Source organism: Nannobrachium achirus (genome assembly GCF_963921795.1).
Source record: "Nannobrachium achirus genome assembly, chromosome: 18".
Lineage (NCBI taxonomy): Eukaryota > Metazoa > Chordata > Actinopteri > Myctophiformes > Myctophidae > Nannobrachium > Nannobrachium achirus.
In genome coordinates, this window is record NC_137825.1 from 25,982,933 (window position 1) to 26,004,863 (window position 21,931).

A 21,931-nucleotide genomic window follows, 5' to 3' on the forward strand; every position below is an offset into this window, starting at 1 on the left:
TCTTGTCCTTGGTTGGGACTTGGGGGGGAATTCATAATTGATTGAACACAGTTGGTGTCTTATAACGTTATAAAGCCACATTCATGCACAGTAAGCTTCAAAGTGCTGATCTCATTTGTGAGCTTATATTAAGCATGCACTTGAACCCTAGCGACCCTGTTATCTATAGGCAAACATTTTGCGAAAATAGGCAAACATTCACCAAAAATAGCAATTCTGCAAGTTTGTTCCACTGCAATGGATTGTGAGCTTGCTTTTGCTGCTATATGGGTTTAATTGGTAAACACACATATAGGAGGGGAAATCTGAAATAAAGAATTAGCCAGAGCCTGCTGATTTAATCCGTAATATCCTATTCGATTTGTGGCACTGACGAATCCAGAGTGAGTGCTAGACTTTATAGCTTTTGCCAGATTTAAATAGAACTGCTCATAATGTCAATTAATAGATAAATGTTCAATTTGAACGTAACACAAAGTCATCATTTTTATATCTGATCTCTTTTCTGTCCCACACTCTCTTTTAAGAGATGTTGAAGTGTGTTGACGTCAGGGCTCAGGAGGACCGGACAGGCAGCGAGCGCGGAGAGGAGATCGCAGGAGAGGAGAGGAGAGGAGAGGAGAGAGAGATAAGCAGCGCGTCAGGACCATGCACACAACCTGTGCCGGTGGTGCGCGTCGCTGCCCGCGCCCGTCGGCGTCTTCACAAACTTCTGTGTGAAAGGAAGAGCGCGTTGGAAAAACACATTGTACGAGGAAATTAGAGGACACAGAACACCCGAAGCAATGAATAACAAGTCTATTCATCCGAACAGCAGCCCGCCGCGGGCCACCGGCAGCAGCAGCGGCGGCGGCTCTGGGACCGACGACCTGGAGCTGATCATCACCTCCACCTTCGGCACGCTTCTCTCCTTCGTGTACATCATCGGGGTGTCGGGGAACGTGTACACGCTGGTGGTGATGTGCCAGTGCCACTCCATCCGCTTCGCCACCTCCATGTACATCTCCATCATCAACCTGGCGCTGGCGGACCTGCTCTACCTCTCCACCATCCCCTTCGTGGTGTCCACCTACTTCCTGAAGGACTGGTACTTCGGGGACGTGGGCTGCCGCGTCCTGCTCAGCCTGGACCTGCTGACCATGCACGCGAGCATCTTCACGCTCACGGTGATGTGCACGGAGCGCTACCTGGCCGTCACCAAGCCGCTGGACACGGTCCGGCGCTCCAAGAGCTACCGCAAAGCCCTGGCCGGGGGGGTGTGGCTCGTCTCCCTGGTCCTCACCGTGCCCATGATGGTGATGGTCGCGCAGACCACGAAGAGCACACCGGACGGGGGCGTGAAGAGGATGTGCGCGCCCACCTGGGCGCCCATCGCCTACAAAGTGTACGTGACCGTCCTGTTCGGCACCAGCATCATGGCACCGGGGCTGATCATCGGCTACCTGTACATAAAGTTGGCGCGCACCTACCTGGAGTCCCAGCGCAACGCTGACATAAACAGGGGCGGCAGGAAGAAGTCCCCGAAGCAGAAGGTCCTGATCATGATCTTCACCATCGTGCTGGTGTTCTGGGCGTGCTTTCTGCCCTTCTGGATCTGGCAGCTGCTGCCCCTGTACCACACCAAGCCCCTCAGCCTGGCCTCGCAGACGCACACGTGCATCAACTACCTGGTGGCGAGCCTCACCTACAGCAACAGCTGCATCAACCCGTTCCTCTACACGCTGCTCACCAAGAACTACAGGGAGTACCTGAAGAACCGGCACAAGAGCTTCTACCGCTACACGTCCTCGTTCAAGCAGCGGCCGCCCAGCCTGTACTCCTGGGGGAAGTCGGCGTCCTCCAGCAACCAGTTCGAGTTCAACTCCGAGACCCTGGCCATGGGGACACTGAAGTGACCGTCCGTGAGTCGCGTCGCGAGGGAAAGACAGACGTTGTTGTAGGAACCACAACAGGTAAAAACAGGCGTTACAAACGTGCCGTTTTGTTCGTGCGTAATTGTGCGTAAAAGGCGCATGGACGACCAAATTATTTACTTCATAACTGTTTTCTAGCATTCCGTGTTTCAGAATGTGTAGGCTAGCCTACTAAAAGTAAAATATGTTTTTCAAAACTTAATTTAAGACATAGTGTATGAATGGAACAACAGAGACTGTAAATATATTGATCATTCCTAAGCCCTCCATCGCTTTCCATCTCTCCGTTTTCTTTTGCTGCGTCACTGTCATTGCATCACACCGCTGGTCCTGTCCATTACTACACACACACACACACACACACACACTCACACACACACACACACACACACACACACACACACACACACACACACACACACACACACACACACACACACACACACACACAGAGAGAGAGAGAGAGAACAGAGGTTCTCAAACTATTAATTTCCAAGACCTCCAGGGTGTACAAATAAATGCCTGTGTGTGAGATGGTGTGTAGCACTGCAGCCCTGTCCTATTTATCTGTACTGTTAATCATTGAGGAAATAGATGACATCAACAGAATTATTTAGGCCTATTCCTTCTGTTCCTTTATTGATCACCCTGCAGAGGGCTGTTTGATTTAACAAACCAAACACAGATCTAAACCTGAGATATGCAGGAGTGGGTCCAGTGTTCAGGATGTTTCATATTTTTTGGCAGATCTCTTCATGAGCGATGCTGAACTGCGCCTCATGTTTCATATAGAGGCCATAACGTCTTAATTCAGATGGCCTCCGGTGCTGGAAAGAAGCTCCTTGGCTCTATAATCCCTTCTAGGAGTGCTAAGCAGCATCTGTTTCATGTCAGGTCACCTGCTGTACTAGTACTGCAGATGTTCTGAAACATTTTCATGTCAAGGATTTGGCCGTGGACCCCCATCCGAAAGGATTTTAAGCCAGGGGCAGGGACTCATATAAGAGAAGATTTGTGTTGTTAAAAAGTTGTCAAAATTGAAAATAGACATTTTACAAGCTCACATTGCATGGTGATTGTAGATTGGCCATTTACTTTTATAGCTTTTATAGTATAGGGTTTAAGTGGTTACATTGCTCCTCGTTTTGCTGGGTAGCCCCTGGATCCACTCAAGGACTACTTTGAGAACCACTCCTATCCTGTAAGTCTTCTCAACCTGTGGCGCCCCCAGCGTCACAATGAAGTGACAATTGAAGGACTTTTAAGGCCTTTTTAATACCTAAAAAATCTAAAGTATTCAACAAACTATAAAAACTAGGACAAACATTGGCCAAACTGTCAAATCATATAAGAAAGAGGTAGAAATTGTGAAAATTGGTGATCTACAAGCTCACAACACCTCACATTGTGAGTCATTGTGAGCTTGTAGATCGGCTATTTTCACAATATTTATCTGTGGAACCGAACCGAGTCAAACAAAAAGTCTCAAACTCCTACAATTCCAAGTGCTTATCAGGGTGGAGGGTCCTCAGTTAAAAAAATATGATTATCTTGGGAGGTCGCTGCCTAAAAAGCCTGAGAACCACTGGTGTAAGCAGGTCTCAGAGGCTGTTCTACTCACCGGCTTCGACTGCTCTCTTCGCATTCAATCCGACTTTTTCACCATTTCTCAGACGTTTGAATGCAGAGAGTATGCACTGGGTATCCACGGAGTGGATACTTTGAAGTACGCATGCGCCGATATCTCTCGCCTTGAATATTATTCCCCTCAGGGGAATCGAACCCAAACCGTGGGTTTGTTGCATCCGTGCTCTACTGACTGAGCTAATGAACGGATGAAGTGACTCCTTTTTTGTGCATTTATCTATGACGTGGATAGTGGGGTAGATGTTGATAGTGAGGGACGGAATATTTACTATTCTGTCCATAACGGCACATAACTCGGTAACGCGGCTGAGTGGGATTGGGCGCCGTTCCCACCGCTCGTCGCGGCAACTCGGCTCGCTAGCGCTCGCCTCGGTGGCGACTCACGGGGGTCATCGGCGCCCAATACCGCGCCGCTCCGTCGGGGTCAGTGGCGTGGAGCGTTACACTGGGGAACAGAGCACACTTGGCATCTGGTTCGAGGCTGGGAGTCACCTCAGGTTTTATTTTTGCGCTCCTCTGAGGTTGACCACTAGATGTCGACATTTTACTACTAATATCTCTGCATTGGTGAGTTATTGGATACTGAATATCCAAGTATCCTGGATACTTTCTGCATTGAAGAGTCTGAAAGCACGTGAATATTTCGCATTAAGTGCGTTGATATCATTAGAACCAGGTGGTTCTACTTGCCCAAAGGTCATGCCCACTTGCCCAAAGGTACATTTTCCTCAATCTTTAAGCCAAATACCTACTGTACATACTTGCCTCTTCAGACCCACTTCTCATACACTCAAATCACCAGTCAGTTTCATAGTTCGATACGGTCAGATGGAACCATCTGGCTGTACCAAAATGAATCGATGACTATGCTGCAGCTTTGGCCACATATTCAGTAAAATCCTGAGGGATACGGCACGTTTAAATACACTCAAGAGATAACTGAACACTCTGTATTATGCAGTGTATCCTCTTCTTCAAAAGACAAAGACGCACACGGTCACATGTGGAAAAGCCGTTGGTTGCAGATATCTGTCACATTTTCAAGCAGAACACAAATGTAGGACTGGAATTAATCTAGCATCTGTATCTATCTTAAATCTTCTCCTGCACTAAGGAAAGCCAGCCAATACTGTAATCACCGAGCTGGGGAGAAACAGTGATCATTTTCCTTAACCACTTCTAATCTGGCGTCCCTATTTTGGGCATGGGTAAAACCTTTCAAGAATTTTCGGAAACAGTGGAACGTGTGAGTGAATCCACATTATCAGGCTGACAATGCCAGGCTATGCCTTTGTAGGCCAATATCGACATTTTATACTCAGTGCGGCCAGTGACTGGGAGCTACTGGGAGATCAGGTACTACGCACATCATTGTAAGTTGATGTACACGTCTAAGGCTCAGGTGTTTAAATCCACCCAAGATTACTGAGACCAGGAAGAGTGAGGTCTGTAACAAAGGAGCTAAGCAGCTTAACCACTTAAACCTATATACTTAGTTGACCTGAGTCTCCCAGGGTCGCCTAGGCCCCCTCCTTTTTTACTCCTCTACACCAAATATCGCTGTTTGCTTATCACTTTCATGAAATAGGGTCTGTTTTCTGTCCGTGGGATCAGTGACTCCAAGACACACGGCGTGAGAATTACTTCACCTAATAGTGTGTCACCACTTGGCCGTGTTTAGCAATAAAAGTGTGATAATTTGTCACTCCGAAAAGCAATTAGACAAGTTTGATATCGATAGGGCCAGTTAAATGTCTAACATTTTCTTATGACTCTGTCAGCCGCTCCGATTACTTCAGGAGTGGCCTGACTGGAACCCATGCCTGTGTTTATTGTGGCAGGCCAGTATAAATACTATATCAGGTTTAATAGAAATTAAAGGCAAGCATGCTGCACACTCCAGCCAGTGTCAAAGCTCAGATTACTTGTCTGTCCCGAGTCCTGACATATGTGTGTGGGGTTTCTAATAAGTGGGGCCAAGTTAAAGCAGTTAAAGCGAGAATGGTGATGTGTCACTTTCCCTTCAGTACAAAATAAAGTCATCATGGAGTTGCTTTCAGCTCTGACATTCTTAAACAATCATTATGATTCTCCCTTCTGGCTCCCAAACTGTGGAATGATCTCCCCATTGCAGTTAGAACTCAATGTTCCGCCATAATCTGAACACTCATCTCTTCAGACTCCACTTTAGCACTTTCCCTAGCCTTGGCGACCTTGTCCTTGCAGGCTTATGCAAAGGCTAAAATGTAATTTATTTAGATAGCATGTTATGTAGACAGATTCCAGGTAAATGTGTTGCCCTGGCATCATATAGTGTAGTGTATAGTTTGTATGTACAGATTATAGTTTTTTTTTAATTATACCGTTTAGACTGATTGGTTTGCCTATGATCCTTGATTACTATTGCTATGCTATTTAATGTACTAACTTGTGTTTTCCTTACTTTCTGTAAATCGCTTTGGTAGATTATTCACTAAAGGGAGTTCACTACAAGGGAGTTACCAGAGGTATGACTACTAAAGCCTGGTGTTGCATGCAGTAAATATCATAATCTAGTAAGATGACAAAAGGACAGAACATATAGAAAATAAGTGGGGGCCTATTTTCACTAGTTTTCTCACTAGTTTTAAAATGATAAACGGTTTGGACAAGGTTTCCACCCGACAACAACGATATATAGGTTTCATATCCGGCCAAGCTCAGAGGGGGTGGAGGGGGTGGTGATACTGCTTAGTTCAACAAATAGTCAAAATAGCCAATCTACAACCATGGCTTGTAAACCTTGTGAGCTTGTGAGCAAAAAAAAAAAAAAAAAAAAAAATATATATATATATATATTAAAAAATAAAATAGTGATACTAGTCACGATGCTAGCGTTATTATTTTAATCACATTTAGTCACTAGCAGCTCTAGAGACTGATGGGGGGTATCGAATTCGAAAGCAGAGGCATGGAGCTTCACACCCCTTAAAACCTCAGCAAAATGAAAGTTTTAGTTTCTGCGTACTCATAGTCAAAGAATAGACATGTTATTACACTGTGCGTACTAGACAAGATAAGGAAAGTAAGTAAGGAAAATAATATACAATGTGATGTTCAATGCACTATTTATGTGATTTCTGAAACCAACTGTGGCCTTACAAAATATCAGGCCAATCGATATGAAGCTAAGCAAATATAGTAGTCACTTTGATGCTCACAGGCAGTTGTTGCAAAGTAATTAGATTTCCATCAATAATGGTGTCAGTCAAGGAGGAATGAAGAGGGGGGTTCTTCGCATAATATGTACTGCATATATTATGACATCTTTGCTGCAAAAATACAAAAGATCCAATGATTTCTTAAAGTGCCTAATGTGTGAACATCAGCCTTGCCCTTGAGAGAAGCAATTCCACAAGTCAGGCTCAGAAAGGAAAAGCTATAAGAATCAATAGTAAGAGAAACATTATGCACAATAACCATTGTGCATACTAGTTATAACATTAGCCAATTTAATGGTAATTCAATTAAATATCAATATAGATGAACTATACTGATTATATTCTCATAGCACCTTTTGTACAAAGAACACACAAGTACACAAAGTCGATTTCCCGGTTGCCTTCACTGCAATACAAACAGATTTAATGAGGAAAGTGAAAGTGTGAAAGTGGCATGCAATATGACGTGCAATATGACATCCCTTTTCGTATAAATTAAGCATCAGTCGAAATCCTTGACATTGTTCTCGCTTGTTCCTTTCGCACAATGCCAACCACAAGAAGACATTTGAACGTGTAATCTTGATCAAAGAAACAGAGTGCTCAGAAAAATAGACATAAGATCATAAAGCATAATATACATAGGCGCCGCATTGGCCGCTGGATCGCACGTCAATATCTAGGCAACATCTGAAGCTTGTTAAGAGTGTTTGCCCGCGAGCACCTCACTACGGTAGCAGAGTTCATTTCTGACCAAGGACCCCTTAGCTGAGAGAGAGATGAAGCAGGGACCCCCACTATACATTGTACGTTTCGCACGTTTCTACGTGTCGCAGATTAAACTTTTGTCATCAATTTCGTAGATGGCTTCATATACCCGAGTCGGCTTAGTGTATTTTCAGACATTTAACCACTTAAATCCTCAATACTTTGTAAACTTGACTTTTCACGCTGTATTTGGTCTGCTCTTTCTTCTATCGACAGCAAACCCAAACCGCTTTGCCAAAAATAGCCGATCTACAAGCTCACAACGCTGCGAGGCGTTGTGAGCTTGTGGATCTGTTTTTGACTAAAGTTCTCCTTAGAATAGGGTTTCTAGGGTTCAAGTGGGTAATGTAAAAAAAAACAATATCCTGGCTATCACACAAAGAGATTTGGCGGACCCCCTGTAGCAACTCTGAGGACCCCCTGTTGAACACTTCTGAACTAGAAACTCTGCTGGCTTTTACATGCACAAAGACCAATGTACCGGCTGAGTTGACGCCTCACTCCATTGAACAGTAGCAGCCAATGAGCTATCTACGTGTATATACACGTATCTACTGCATGGTTTGGCACTGAAAGAAACATTACTGATTCAAGTGAAGTAAATTCAATTGGATTTTCACATCACCAGCTGAAAGAAACATGATATCAAGGGTTTTTGTCTGACTGCATAATATTTTAAAATATGCAATTGATTCTGCATCTCTCAAATTAATTTCCCTGTCTGTTGGTCTTGAATAAAACATTGACAGAAACCATAACTATTGGTTCAAAACAAGCCCCACGGGGCAGACACCAACCACTGGATAAAGAGAAGCAGGTGTGAGGAGGCCTAGAGACACAATGTACTCGTCTCTGGATTGCATTTCATCTCCTTCGCAAAGACGTCATTCAAAGTAAAACATTAATGAGACAGAAATCACAAATTGTGCTCGGACAAAGAGAGGGTTCTTCTCAGAAGAAAATACCTCCTGGATGTCTGAGTAAAGGGGCAAGTGGCAGATTCCAGGATGGAAGAGGCGATTTCTACAGATGATTCAGCAGACTGATGTCGTGTCTTCAAGCAGAAATAGACCACTCTTTCTTCCAAAGTACTAAAGAGTTACGAGGGGAAACACATTATTACTTGTGCCTCTTTCAACAAACCCTGTTTGTCTTTAAGCAATTTCCACTTTGGCTTCAATCAAAAGGAGACATGTTGTAGAAATGGACGTACTGTACTGTAACGTCTGAGTGTGATGTACCCTGACCAAGCAACTGGTACACAACAAGAGGAAACAAAATCAAGGAACAAACACATACAGGGCAGCATTTAAAAAAAAAAGAAAAAAAAGGGCTTCATATTATGTGACTGTTTTCTCTGGCACAATTATGAGAAGCAACTCTATAAATGAAAAGGAAAAACTTAAAGACATGCACACACATGTGCCATGACTGTAAATGAAACAGCACGTAAAAATGGAATGTGCAACAAAATCATTTTACGTCATTTTATCGCTCTCCTTTCACAGCCTCCTCTTTACTATTCTCTTTCATCTTCATCTCCTCTCTCCATGTCCAACCCCCCCCCGTACCCTGCCCCCACAAAGCCTTAACACTTTTTTCCACAACCCAACCCCCGCCCCTCCCTCTGCCCACTCTGTGTTTCAGTGCTTATTCCGGCCAGCAGGCGCCGCGGTCACCCGGGTGCCATTCAGGTCAGCATGGGGTCAGAGATGCTGTGTGCCGGATCGCAGGTGAAGGCAACGGTGATGGCGTACCGCGTGCCCCACGCCACCTGCTCTACACGGTGGAGGTTCTCCGAGCCAGAGGAGAAGAAGGAGACTCGCCCTGCAGAGGATGACGAGAGAGGAGAAGGGAACTTTTTATGAGGGAAGGGAACACTTTGGTTCGAGGGCTTGAGGCCTCTTGGGAGGGTTTATGGTTGCCTCACAAGCAACATGTGAGAAAGAAGGGGGAGAAACTACATTAGAAACACAGTAAAATAGTAGGAGAAATGAGAAGCAAAAGTCTTGACAAAGGAATTGGGAGATAGAAGATGGAAAGTTTGATGCAGTCGATGGAGAACATTCAGACATCAAGAGGAGATTACTAATGGACAGGATCAGGTTCTTGAGGTCCCCTGTAGCTAGCTAACAAAGAACAGATACTTGAGATGTTTATTGTATTCTTTATTTCATGTAACATGGGAAGCTTGTGCAAAATAACGGCACCAATTCTTTTATACTTGCTGTAAACTTGTGATGTGACAAGTTATTTTAAAATCCAAGACATCTGACAAGAGTTGACTGCCTGAATAAAAAACTAACACTCATTCTCTGACGTAACTGTTAAGTTTGGTCAAGTTCCTCAAGGGTAACATCAGCTCTGTCAGCCGAGGCTTTGCTTGGCTGGAACATAGGCATATATAGCTAAAGAGTTGTTGCTTTTTAAAGAGCTACTGTAAAAAATAAATAAATAAATACAAAATGCAAGAATTGTGCACCAATTTATTTGCTCTCTATTCCATGGGGAAATACTATTGTCTGATCATTTGTGTTTGTGTGCCCATATATAAATCCCCCAGGCAGGATATCCAGAGCAAATCAGCACTTGGATGTGTGTCTACGTAATGAAATTCTTTACTCTGACAGTGAGAATAGAGGGAATCACTAAAGAACTAAAGAATGGAGTGTGAGTAGAATAACTCAGAAGTTAGCACATAAACAAAAGAATAAGCAAGCAGGAGCTCATGATGTGTTTTTCTGCTTTCAACTCGTATCCAAGAAAAGTTAAGGCATTCTGAAGTACTAGAATTTGTCACACTGCTTTAGATAACTGCTGCACAATACGTTTCTTTTTGAAAATAATCCCTTGCATTAACATTTCCACTGTTTACTGTGAAAGAAACAGTAAATTCAGCACCTTCGGTAAGGCGGATTAGTGACTATACAATAGAGGGATATAGACTTATCCAAAAAGTTAATTGGGTCTGTTTTTTCTCTCATTGTCATTGTACGTACAGTATGTTTGGATGGTCTATTTAATCGGTGGCCCTGGATTCAGTTAGTCCCATCTTGTATGGCTTCAAGTCTTTCTAACCATTAGGCTACTACAAGATCTATGTAAATGGATGCTAAGAACCAAGAAGGTTTATTTGTCACTATTATATTGTCAATCATACAGGTACAAGCAGCTGCATGCAATTGTGGTAAAGTCCGCAAAACTGTTCTAGCAACAACATAACAATAATAACAATAAAGATACATACAGATATAGTAACTAAAAATAGTAAAAAATAGCTTATGTGTATACAGTATACTATGTACTTTTGCAATTTTGAAAATAAAACAGTGTGCATTTTATTTCAATTTACCAAAATAGCATTAACCCAGCAAGACCCGAATTAATTTCTACTGGCCAATTTTTTATTTTTTTTAAATCAGATGGTGTTGTAGCAGTCCTAATCACAGGAAAATGTAATGTTAAAAATTAATAATGTTTTTGTAAGATTTTATAGCCATAAATCATGCTCTAATTTACATTTTGGGGATATGTTTCACAATATTAACATATGCACGTGTTCTAGACATTTTAATGATCACGAAAAAAAATATTACAGGCATTTTACTTATGTTTTAGTGAGGAATAGCTTCAGTTAAAAAGTGAGATATTGTTCGTCCAGACGCTGGAATTTCAACTTCTCTGGGAGGTGTGAATGTCAGCCTCTGTGGGGGGTATTGATATGAAAATATCGTGGCCAATGGCATTGGAATACTAAACAATAGGATTTAATGGTGATGTTAATGTGAAAAAAAGAACAGGAAAACTAATTATAACATTTTTTAAAAAATGATTTAAAAAATGTTGCCAAAAAGCAACGCTGGGCCTTGCAGGGTTATGGGCATATTATTTAGATTATCTTGGTGAGATTCAGGTGTTATCGAAGCTCTGTTTTTCTACAGGGGGTCCTCCAAATCTTTGAGTGATAGAAACTTGTTTTTTCCCCCTTTTTTATATTCTCCACTTGAAGCCTAGTGTTCATATTCTGAGAGCTTTAGACAAAAATAATCCATCTACAAGCTCACAACGCCTCGCAACGGCTTGTAGATCGGCTATTTTCGGCAAAGAGGTTTGGTGTAGAGGCCCTAGAGGGGGAAAAGAGCAGACTGAAACAGAGTACAGAGTGAAAGGTCAACTTGATTAAGTATTGACAGTTCAAGTGTTTAAATATGTGAAAACACAAATTGACATGAATCCAAAACACACTGATGATTGCGCTGTCAAACGATGAAATTATTATGCTGCCTATATTTCCCCTTTTCCTTTTAAATCCCAACGTCCGGAAAATTAATTCCAATTTGACATTCATGGCACTTTACCAGGCCCAAGGGAGACGAGGGTACTTGTTAGCTCAATAGTTGCTGCATACAGCGATTCATCATACAGTATGTCGATACACCGGAGGTTAACGCTACTGCGGAGTGGAAGACACCCATGTGTGCACATCAATACACATCCCAGTCAATTTATACACACACATCATAATTAATTAACATAAGATGAATGTGTACAATATCTTAGGGGACTGTTAGAGGCCTTTTGGAGCTTATCATTATAACATAATTAGAGTTCAAGGTGGAATGTGGAAGAGGAAGGGGGTTTGAATACTCAGGAGTGTGACTCAGCAAAGTCCTGAATTAATTTCAGCGGTGGAAAGTAACTGAGCAATGCACTTACATACAGTTTTCAGGTATTTACTTTACTAGGGCATTACCATTTTTCAATACTTTACTTTTTCTCCAGTGCATTTCAGAAGAACATTTTTTTACTTTTGACTTATTGACTAGATGTAGATTTAGAACATTTTGAATACAGTAATGCAGGGGTCTTCAACATTTTCAGGCCAAGGACCCCTTAGTTGAGAGAGAGATGAAGCAGGGACCCCCACAACCTTTTCATAGATTCCATATAGTTTCATTGTTTGACAGCACAATCATCGTGAATTTTGGATTCATGTCAATTTGTGTTTTCAGATATTTAACCACTTGAACCGTCAATACTTAATAAACTTGACCTTTCACTCTGTACTTAGTCTGCTTTTTTCCCCTCTACACCAAACCTCTTTGCCAAAAATAGCAGATCTACAAGATCACAACGCCTCGCGCTGCGAGGCGTTGTGAGCTTGTAGATCTGCTATTTTTGGTTAAAGTTATCAGAATATGGATGTTAGGGTTCAAGTGGTTTATAAAAAAGGAGAAAAAAGTTTCTATCAAACAAAGATTTGAAGGACCACCTGTAGTAACTCTGAGGGTCCCGGACCCCCTGTTTAAGACCCCTGATGTACAGTACAGAGTACCTTTTCCATCACTGTACTTGGTTATGGGCTGGAGTTGCCACCCTTAAAATTGTGACACTAGTGGCAGAGGATGATGTAAGTTTCACACTGCTCACAGCTGAGCGCCACGTGCACTAAAAAGGAATTTCACACTGATGCAGGGCCACGTGCGCTATAAGGAATTTCACATCAGGTTTTAAAATGTAAATCTGGGGAGCATGAGCAGCATTCCTAGTGTCTGGATTTACTTAATTATTTATGCATCGGCCCACTTGTAGTATATATGGTAATTGGATACAGCCTGTTCCCTCTGTTGTCCTTTCTGGTACACAGAAAGTGATATAACAGTGGTTCGCAACCTGTGTGAGAGATATCAGCGCTATAGAGAGATATCTAGAGAGATATCTCTCTCTATAGCGCGCAATGAGGGCCTCTGCAACTCCTTTTCCCGGGCTGAATCAGGGGCCCAGCATGTCCCTGCTTGTGTCTAAAAGACGGATGCTTTGGGAAAGGAAACAGACTACAGAGCATACAGGTATGAAAGAGGACTTCATGCAACAAGTTTGTGAAGAACAACTGTTGAGTGAAAGTGGAAAATGACAGCAAAGGTGGAGAGAGACCTTTATGGGTTTCGTCATGCTCTTGTCATTTTGGAGTAAATACATAAATAATCCAGCTCCTGACAGCAAAATCAGCGTTTTCCTTATAGAAAAAAATATCTAAAAAATTACTCTTTATATAAAAGTTGACCAAAGTTGATCGGCAGGGAACCCCCTAGTTAAATTGTTGATCAGGCAGTTGACGGGCAGGGACTGTCCCTCTATTCTTAGTACATGAGTTGCCACTGTACTTGGTTCACTTTTTTCCCTCTACGCCAAATCCCTTCAGCTCAGCTATTTTCAGCAAATGTTCCCCCCATACTTGGGAAGCTACTACGGCTCAAGTGGTTAAATAAAGGCCAGATGTTGGGTGGAATGAATGAATGAATGAATGAATGAATGAATGCAAGCAGCTTCGGAAAAACTAAATGGTTTCTCCTAGTTCAAGCAGCAAAAATACTAGCTATTCAGCTATAATAGCTATTAGTGTCATAAAACAAGCATAACCAGCTAAAAACAGTATACAAACTGAATGAAATTCATCTATAGAGCTCATCTCATCTAAGGCATACCTCTCAAGTAGGAGTAGTAAGGCACCACGGCTAAGCTGGTGGTTTAAACACACCAATGCATTTGTTTCCCCTGCATTGGTTCTCTAAAATCCTACATGCCAAGGACCCCTAGAATTATTTGGCTGCCGAACCCCATCTCAAAATATTCAGGGACCCCCCAGAAGCAAATATTTGAGTTACAAATGTTCACTTTAAAAAATATATATTCAAAGATTTGCACAAATATTCACAACTTCAAAAATAGCGGATCTACAAGCTCGCAGGGCGACACCCGGTGCCCTCGGCGAGCTTGTATATCTGCTATTTTTTAATAGTTAAAGCATAAAATAATTCTAGGTCTTAAGTATGAAACACACCAAAGCATTAGTTTCCCCTGCAGATGCCACGCGGAGTGCAAGGTTAAACCCCCCCCCATCAGTTCTCAGGATGGGCCGATGTGCTTCTTTCACGCTTCTGCCCCCACTGCACCATCTGTATCTCTCGCTCCCTGCTGCATGCACTATCGCTCCATCACGCAGAGCCCATCTACCAGGTATCTCCCATTTCTAACCACTCCATCACTCATCCAACCTGTCTTTTCTAGTCCTTTAACACACTCTTTCTCAAACCGTCAGTCTATTAGACTGCTGTCCTCTTTGCCAATGTCCCTTCTTCATCACCATGGTCATCCCTCATTCTCACAGCCTTTACTGTCTGTCCTCTTTGCAGTGGTGGAAGAAGTACTGATATTTATTTATATTACTACTTAGTAGTAATACCGGGCAGTACCACAATACAAAAATGCTGTTACAAGTAAAAAGGAATACGCAAAGTAAATGTAACTCATAATTGTACTCGCACTAAATTCTGGGCCCTGGGTACAAGGATTCACTGCATTTAGACTGGGAACACATTATTACGCATCATTTTGTGCTTTAACTATTGAAAAATAGCAGATATACAAGCTCGCAGCTGCAAGCTTGTAGATCTGCTATTTTTGAAAAATCGTGAAAATCTGTGCAAGCCTTTGAATATCAAATCCTTCGAAGGTTTTTTGAAAAAATATATATTTCTATGTCAGTGGTGCTCAAACCTTTTCATGTGAAGGAGCCCTGAAATGATATGTATTTGGCCATGGACCCCCCATCTCAAAATATTTCGTTCCAGAGATTTGGACACATTTTCACAACTTTTCAATAGCTACTGTAAAGTATACAATAATTCCAGGCCCCTCCACCTTGGGCCCTAGTAACTCAGCCCCCCCTGTGATGCTCCTGATATACAGTACAGTACTTGAGTACTAAATGTACTTCCCACCACTTCCTATTTGCTACTCTCCTTTCTTCATCATGGTGCTTGATCCTAGCCTAGCCAGCTAGACATCCCGACCCATGTTAAAACAAGGAGGGAATGATACTGCAGTTAGTTAGCTAGATGCATTAGTATCTAGGCTGGCCCCAGGCTAGCTTGGTCCCACCTTTGCTCATTTTTCTTCTGCACTCCTTCCTCCTTAGCCCAGATCATTGTGCATTTAATCCTTTGTTAATTAATGCCCTACATTGTCATACAAAGTGTCACACTAAAGTAGAACAGAAAAGCCAATCTACAAGTCACAATGTCGCCTGTGAGCTGGTACTGTAGATCAGCAATTCTTGCTGCTTTATTACATTTTTTCAGTCAAAGTGAAAGTGCTTATTAAGTCTTTCTGTGTGTTTATCTGTTGGAACAGGGGTTCTTTTTGGGGGTGGGGGGGGGGGGGGGGTGGGGATAACCGTTTTGAACATCGACAATATGCTACTTATTTACGGTAGTTAAATCCTCGGTTTTATCCCTCCCGAGGAGCACAGAAGTGAGCTGGCATAGAAGACAGAGAGCCATCATTATCTCTGTGAAATAATGATCAGCTCAGGGCATGACGGTCTGACTCTCCCCAAGTCAAAGCCTGCCAGTCAACCATCTGAAGTTGATCTTTGTGGGCGAAGTTAGCTGTGTATTCCAGAACAAAAAAAACAACTGCAACAATAAGACCCGGGCTATTGATGCATTATGTATGAATGCTGGCTTCCTCCCTCTCTTGACTAGCTTCTCTAAAAAACAGAACACTGCACAACACTATCACCATGGGTTTGGTACATCAACATCAGCAGCTTTGTAAGACGCAACATTTGATAATTTCTTGTATAAAATTTCAACCTGTGCATGTCATTATATGCAACAATGTAAAAAAAACAGTTTAAGTTAAATAGCAGCTTGTTATAGATCTACAAGCTCACAACATGTCACAATGTGGCACTTTGTGAGCTTGTACTGTAGAGTAGACTGCATCTATTCTCGCCGCATAACACTATTGTATGATGAAGTATAACATAGGTATAAAATAGGCTTGAGTGGTTCACATAATCCAGGTCTGCTGAGGTATTGGAACCCATACTCAAAGTAAGATAAAGAATATCTTCCTCATTCCATCTGTTCCTCTCTCTCCCTTTATCTGTCACTACGCCTTCTCGGATCACCACGAAGTGCACTCGCCTGAGATGGATCCCCAGGATCCCCCGGGTTTCAGATGAGAAAACTGTGTAGAAGTTGTGCTCAGCCAGCAGTTGGACTCTGAATACAAACACCTTTCTCCCGAAGATGGTGACAGAGTGGCATATTGAAGTAGGTGTCAGCGTGCCGTGGCGAAAAAACGTTGCAGGGAACGACCAAAGTAAAAAAACAAACTTGTTAGTGAATTAGCTAACCCACGTATGTATGCGTAGGTGTATTTTCGATTCTTGCTATGCATTATCCAGACTATTACAGGCTTTTAACTTTTCCACCAGAGTGCCTTGTTCTCATTTGCATAAATCGTGTTACCCAGTTGTACCAAACAGCACCTTGTTGTGGATTTTACTCCAGCCAAACAGATGTGCTTTTTTCTCTCTGTTGAGAGAAAAGAATATTTAATTCCATCCCTTCCTCTCTCTCTTCCTCATGTCTGTCAGTGTCTCTACCCATTCTCGGCTCACCAGAGACGTGCACTCGCTTGAAATTCAACTAGCGGGGTCCACAGGGTTTGAGATGAGGATGCCCTAGTTCAATCTGTTGTGTGCTGTCGATTCTAAGTTCGGTGATGCAGGATGGCTCGGTGGTTTGACAAAGCCTTACCAGAGGGAGACCCGGCAGCAGGCGGACTGCAGTGTTTCCCCAATCCCCATTACCATATGCCCTTCAGCAGATGTCGGCACCGTTTACGGGGTCGTTCTATGGGAAGTGGCGTGTCAAGACTCGGGTCGCTCACTGCGCTAGCTGACTGGTTGAGAGGGCACGGAGGGTGTGAAACAGGAGCGGCGGTGAGATAAGGGACAAAACTAATGAGAGAGGGTAGAAAATAAAGAACAGAAAGAGAGGGAGGGGAGGTTGGTCGGTCACTGCAAAGGCTCCTTGGAAGATTAAAGTTGGAGAGCTTTGTATGCGGAAGACTACACACAAGAGGATGAGATAAAGGGGGTCAAGGAAGGAGGAAAGCTAGGGGGAAGACAGAGAGAAAGAGTGAGAGAGGGGACAAGGTAAGTGGAGATGGATGGGGAAAAGTTAGAAAGGGACAGGATTGCTGATTGTGAGGTTCAGAGAGAGGAAGTGATACTGTCAGTCAGATGCACTGGCTGTGAGCCTATTTCCCATGTTGCTTGAACTTGTAAATGTGTCTGAAGCCTAGTTCAAACCAAAGAGACGTGACCACGAGACAAAACCCTTTACTTACACCAGATTATATTCCACTGTACGATGGTGTCGCCTACGCTCACACAGCGCGTCGAATAGTGTGTAGAATAGCTATACTTTTGTTGTGCAACGCCATCGTATGACAAAGCATAAACCAGTAAGACTCCCTAATCGGGAGATAAGCGACCGTCAGGTCGCATACACAAACTTTAGAAAGCAATGGTAGCCAATCAGGAGGGAATATGGGAAATGGGACAGATCAATGTTGATGACTTTAGCAATACTGTGTACCCCTTTGCGTGATTTTAGGGCAGAATCTGTAGGAGCAGTGTTCAAAAATGTGATTTGCAAGAATCGGCCTCATGGTGGTACTAGAAGAGGGCCATGTGAGAAATTAGGTTGTGGTTTGGCAGCCAAGGAGTGTGTGTGCAAAGTTTTGCATGGATAGGGGCAACGGTGGCAGAGATATGAGAAGGGCAAAAGTGTGACGTGACGTGTGACGGACAAACTGACCGACAGACTGACAGACTGACTGACAGCCGGTGGAGGTTTTTAAGCATTAGAACATTGTAGAGAAAGATTGCAGTGGTTTGAATTTCCCTTGAGGCAACTCGACCGATATGAATCCAAGGAGAAAGAAAAGCAAGCAAACACGTAAAAAATGACAGGCAATCTGCCTCAATTTGGGGTTTCTCCTCAAGTGTACTTTTCAAGTCAAAAGTTTTTCAGGGGTCGTTTTTCTGCCCAAGGACCCCTTTACTTAGCTGAGAGCGTGATGAATCATGGAGCCCCACTACATATTGTATAACATTGTGTTGCAGTCAGATTAAACTTTTTCAAACTTTTCATACATAGATTGTTTGACAGCACTACCAGGGCCTATCCCTGTTGTGTAAATTAATGTTTTTATTTTTTGTTAATGTTTTCAGACATTTAACCCTGCAATAACTCTAATGACTTGGACTGTTGAAGACCCCTGGTTTAAAGGTCCTACACCATGCATTTAAAAATAATTTATATAACACTGTTTGTGTTCCAAAAACGTTTTTGAAAAGGTTTGAGGCTAAATTACCACTCCTGAATACAGAGCCCCTGTCATTTCTGCCTGGCTTTCAGAGCATTTTCAGCTGCAGTACCACCTTGTCCTGAGTGGGAGGACTGCGCTATTGAGCCAGTTTTGGCCCCACACTCCTCCCCACCTCCTGCTCAGCAGGCCTGCCCACTCCTCCCCAACCCTCTCCCAGCTCCTCCTGCCTCCTTCTCAGGCCTGCCCACCCCTCCCCAACCCTCTCCCAGCTCCTCCTGCCTCCTTCTCAGGCCTTGTGACATCACAAATCTGACATTTCACAATCAGGACCGTTCTGAGACATGCTAACATAGATCTGCCCATAAACTGAGAAAGACACAATGGTCAGAAATAGGACTTTGTGAGGATAGAAGTTGCTGGTGGGACACCAAGAAAATACATAAAAATTGGAAAAATGAAAATTCATGGTGTAGTCCCTTTAAGTAGTGTAACAACATATATATTATGCCCTGGTATCAAATGTGAATTAAGACTAAGCATAAAATATATTGTATGTATATGGATACATATTATTATTAATAAAGGATAAAATAAAATAAAAAGTCCATATATGGTCATTCCCAGAAACAAAATCCCTTTTATGCCTATATATGAACATTTCTGATGTCATCAATCCCAGGGCCTAACTGGCCCAAAAGCCTGCTTTACTCTGAAAACGTTAATATTAAGTCCATATATGTACAGTATATGGATATATATTAACACATTGGGTGACCCTGGATTGAGCCCCATTTATCCCCTCTCGCTTCCCAGGCCCACCACCATTCTATTGAATACGGCCCTGCTGCGTCAATGCATGCGTCATGACGTCACTTGGTCACATGACCGCAGACAGATGTTATTGTGTAACATACTGTATGGACCAGTGTTGATCATAGCTGTTGTTTGCCGATCAAAAGTTGGTCATTTTGCCGCAGCCTGCCACAGTTTTAGCCATAAAACAAACTTCAGAGATAAAGGGCGTTAAAGATGGGGAAATGCATTGGAGTAGGCCTATATGGAGAAAAACGGCCGCGCGATGCTCTCAGCGTCAATTCAAAGCAACCCGCGGTGAATGGGCTGCATCCAGGCGTAGCCCCCACATTACGGTGAGATTTAAAGTTAATACTGTAAATACAGTAAACGCGGCAAACATTAGTTAAAACAGATCTCCTGGTAAAAACCGAGTCTCTGTTAGACCCTTTTCAATTTGCCTACAGAGCCAGGAGAGGTGTGCAAGACGCTTTATCCACCTTACAATTGTAGGAGCAGTGCTTTCTGAGGGCTGCGAGAGTGGCCCTGCGGGCGATGGGATGGGAATGTACATTGTACAGACATACAGTAAGTAACAGTCAATTCATTCATTTGATTGGCTTATCGTGCATTCCCACAATGACATAAAAAAAATATTAACTTGTTTTTAAGATGATTTCTTAAGGTGACAGTATCCCTTTAGGTGACATAGCAACTTTAATCTTCTTAAACATTTAGAAGGTAGTAAGAAACATGCCTGGCTGCTCTTCGTTGATTTTTCATCATCTTTCAATACGATCCAGCCTCATGTTGTACTTGTATGATAAGATCAAAACAAATGATACCTTTCTTATTAACACATATGGTGCCAACCCCGAGTTTCCCGAGTTTGTATTGGTACTAGTGCTGTGCCAACCCCGAGTTTCCCGAGTTTGGGCCGTTTTTGAATTAAAAAAAAAAAAAAAAAAAATTCAAAAATTTTCTTTGGACCTCCAGAAATGTATTAGGCATGATCGCGAAATTGCATGTTTAACCCCCATACCAACCCATTCTTTCAAACATGGCAGCCATGTTTGTTTACATCTGAAGAAAACATAATGGCTGATAAATCATGAATGCCTGCACGGATTTCCAAGAGGATTTTTTTGTTTGAAAGCTGTGAACAGCATCTACACACGTGGTGCATCATCTAGGCATGGGCGTGCACTTTTTACACACTTGCACAATTACATGGAAGTCTATGGTAACCATGGCAACGCGGGACATTGGCCGGAAAAAATCATTGCAACATAAGTGTTAAGTATCCTCGGTTTTCTCAAACAAAAAAATATAAAAAAATTAAACAAATAAAATCTAAGGCCCATAAAAGACCCCTGATACATTCACGTGTCCATGTCTATTCAATCTCCGATCGCATGGTTAGATACAGCTCACCCCATCTTCATTAAGCAACAGTTTGGTGGGCGGCGGCGTCTCCATCTGCGTCGCCGATGTCCTCCACCATCACCGGCGAAGCGTCTCCAGCCTTGCGTGGATCCAGTGCCGCCCTCGCCTCCTCCGCCAAGCTGAACGACATCTTCTTGCCCTGGTAGGTTACCTTCAAAATGGTTGGTTAGACGAGGCACGATTCGATGCCTTGTTGCCACAATCTGGCACGGATTTCTTTGAATGAACGACGCGCCTTGGTCGTACCGGGGCTGTAATCCGCAAAAAACAGCAGCGCAATCTCTACAGGGTCGGAATCCATTTGGGTAGTAGCATCTTTTGGAGATAACCCTCGCATCCTCCCCCTCTGCTCCAATCGGTACATTTACAATGCCCCGTTTTCACTGAGTCAAACTTCTGGAAGTTTTTTCCAAAATGACGGCAGTTTTGAAATTCACGCCATGTGAAAACGGCCACTTATTTTGTCTTCCGTTAGTTTTGGAGTCCGAAATTTGACGGCAAAATACCTAGTAATTTTTGCTGAAAGTACTGGGAGAATAGAAATTTCCCCACAGTGAAAACGGCATACCGTGAGTTTTACTTTTTTCGGACAAGCAGGTCCATGCAAGGAGCCCAATATTAACTCATTTAATGCCACCCTTTCACCACTAGAGGGGGCCAAGTGTGCCACAGACAATCCCATAGAGATATGCTGGTATATGCAGAAGCCCTGCAGCCATGACTTGCCTAAACACTTTCCTTTGTGCATGTACAGGAAGAGGATGAAGTTAGCTTGAAGTTAGCTATTGGCTACCAAGCATTTTAAAAGCCTTATTTTCGTCAACTTAGCCATGATTAAACCTTGCACACCTCATGCATGGGAAAAAAACAGAGAAGAATGAGCTCTAAAAAATCCAATGCAATCCTGGATTGCATTGTTGTGGGTTTGTGCAGTTTGTTCACAGCTTTCAAACAAAAAAATCCGATTGGAAA

General features: G+C 42.9%; 2 protein-coding genes across 2 annotated transcripts in view; one reads left to right on the forward strand and one right to left on the reverse strand.

Annotated features, from left to right (window-relative positions):
- Window positions 1-785: 785 nt before the first annotated feature.
- Window positions 786-1,895, forward strand: LOC308302995 (urotensin-2 receptor; the record flags this gene model as incomplete). The annotated part of the gene is made up of 1 exon (XM_080747314.1): window positions 786-1,895. One exon carries the CDS (start codon window positions 786-788, stop codon window positions 1,893-1,895), a length of 1,110 nt encoding a protein of 369 aa, XP_080603440.1.
- Window positions 1,896-9,161: 7,266 nt separating this feature from the next.
- The window catches only part of ogfod3 (2-oxoglutarate and iron dependent oxygenase domain containing 3), a 30,648-nt gene continuing 17,878 nt past the window's right edge, over window positions 9,162-21,931 (reverse strand). Inside the window, exon 9 of the mRNA XM_080747059.1 lies at window positions 9,162-9,355. Coding sequence (XP_080603185.1) covers window positions 9,219-9,355 — 137 coding nt within the window. The 3' untranslated portion in view covers window positions 9,162-9,218. The remainder of the gene's footprint in view (window positions 9,356-21,931) is intronic.